At 44.5% G+C, this 2,065-nt stretch overlaps 1 protein-coding gene across 1 annotated transcript in view; it reads left to right on the forward strand.

Moving 5' to 3' along the window:
- Positions 1 to 1,733, forward strand: part of rgn (regucalcin) — an 8,716-nt gene extending 6,983 nt beyond the window's left edge. Inside the window, exons 5-7 of the mRNA XM_005735012.1 lie at positions 1,094 to 1,208; positions 1,284 to 1,415; positions 1,525 to 1,733. Coding sequence (XP_005735069.1) covers positions 1,094 to 1,208; positions 1,284 to 1,415; positions 1,525 to 1,721 — 444 coding nt within the window. The 3' untranslated portion in view covers positions 1,722 to 1,733. The remainder of the gene's footprint in view (positions 1 to 1,093; positions 1,209 to 1,283; positions 1,416 to 1,524) is intronic.
- The last annotated feature ends 332 nt before the right edge of the window (positions 1,734 to 2,065 follow it).

The following is a 2,065-nucleotide window of genomic DNA, read 5'->3' on the forward strand; positions in this document are numbered from 1 at the left end:
GAAAAGATAAATACAAGTTGAATAGTTGAATGTCTTGTCTTCGTTTTAAAGTTTGAATGGTGGCTCTATGTCAACGTATGTGGAAGTAGTAAGAGTTTAAAAATGAGAAAATTGAATGAGAATTTGAAGGGTCTCCCCATTGAAATACATGGGAAATTTTTGTTGAAAAAAGTTGAATAAAATTAAATCTTTATTAGGGTTAGGGGTTATTAGTGTGAATGCTTGAAAAGCATTCACACTAATAATAATAAAGATTAGAAGAACAATACTTGTTGTTGTAATCTTTATTATTATTAGTGTGAATGCTTTTCAAGCATTCACACTAATTAGAAGAACAATACTGTGAATGCTTTTCAAGCATAAAGGTGGTATGGTATTCTAAACCTTTCACAATAAAGCTCAAGATCCTGTTGAGACTTTTCAAAATAAACGGAATCACGTGAAAGATGCAGAGAGTTTACGGATGAGAAGAAAAAAAAAGAGCCGTCAGGTGCTAAAAAATAAACCTTAGACTCAAACTTTGAAAGAAAATGGTGGCCGTTACAACTATCCATCCATCCATCCATCCATTCGCTTCCGCTTATCCTTTTCAGGGTCGCGGGGAGCGCTGGAGCCTATCCCAGCTGTCATAGGGCGAAAGGCGGGTTACACCCTGGACAGGTCGCCAGTCTGTCGCAGGGCCAACACACAGGGACAGACAACCATTCACACTCGCATTCACACCGCCGTTACAACTAATGTCTAAATATGTATAGTTTCATGCATCAGTAAAAGCACTCGAATCCAGGTAAAGGACGCCCAGCTGGAAAAACTTCACACAAGTCGAGCTGCCCGAGATTCACAGAATTTACAGAAAATATTACATTTTTGTGATTTATATCGTTGTCAGGAGATTTTGGTCATATCGCAGAGCCCTAGGCTGTATTAATGACATCAGCCAGGTTGGCAGCTCATTAAACAAGACAGTCAATGAGCCGTTGATACCTGACCATGTAAAATAAATGTACAGTCTCACTGTACCTGTCTGTCTCACCCGTCTGTCTCACCTGTCTGCCTCACCCGTACCTGTCTGGCTCACCTGTCTGCCTCTCAGGTGGACATCTCTAATGGGATGGACTGGTCTGAGGATCAGAAGACGTTTTTCTACATCGACAGTTTGGCTCTGACTGTCGACGCCTTTGACCACGACCCCAGCACTGGACACATTGGTACCTGTGTACTTATGCTGCACATTGTGTGTGCTTATGGTGTAGTACATCTGTATTTATAGCCGTGTTTCCTAGGTAATCGCCGTGTGGTATGCCACATTCAGGAGGGGGAAGGGATTCCCGATGGGATGACTCTTGATGCTGAAGGTCGTCTGTGGGTGGCCTGTTACGACGGAGGGCGGGTCATCAACATCGACCCTGCTACTGGTTAGTTCTGGTTCTGATGATTAGTTCTGGTTTCTGCCGATTCTGGGTGTTTCTGTAAGTGCGGTCATTTTAAAGTGGTGATGATGATGTACCTGTCATACACTCACAGGTGTGCGGCTGAAGACGATCTCTCTGCCGGTGACGAAGACCACCTCGTGTTGTTTCGGAGGTCCAGACTACTCTGAGCTCTACGTGACCTCGGCCAGTCTTGGCCTCAACCAGTCTGAGAGCAAACAGCAGCCCCTGGCTGGAAGCACCTTCAGGGTGAGTTGGCAGCTCATGTGTTCCCTTTTAATAAACTTTTGACACTTGACTGTGAGAAGATGATGAAACACAAAGAGCTCTCAGACTGTTTACAGTAGATGGACGTACTCAACTTTTATGTCACTGACCCAAACTGGAGCTCAGACTTCTTGGGTCATGTGTAATATTGTAAGGTAAAGATCCTGCAATAATACAGAGATATCCCAACAATCAGACAACCCCCTACAAGCAAGCACTTTGGCGACAGTGGGAAGGAAAAACTCCCTTTTAACAGGAAGAAACCTCTGGCAGAACCAGGCTCAGGGAGGGGCGGGGCCATCTGCTGCGACTGGTTGGGGTGAGAGAAGGAAGACAGGATAAAGACATGCTGTGGAAGAGAGACAGAG

The sequence above is a fragment of the Pundamilia nyererei genome, unplaced genomic scaffold, assembly GCF_000239375.1.
Source record: "Pundamilia nyererei isolate P.nyererei 1_Seehausen unplaced genomic scaffold, PunNye1.0 scaffold00061, whole genome shotgun sequence".
NCBI classification, from domain to species: Eukaryota; Metazoa; Chordata; class Actinopteri; order Cichliformes; family Cichlidae; genus Pundamilia; species Pundamilia nyererei.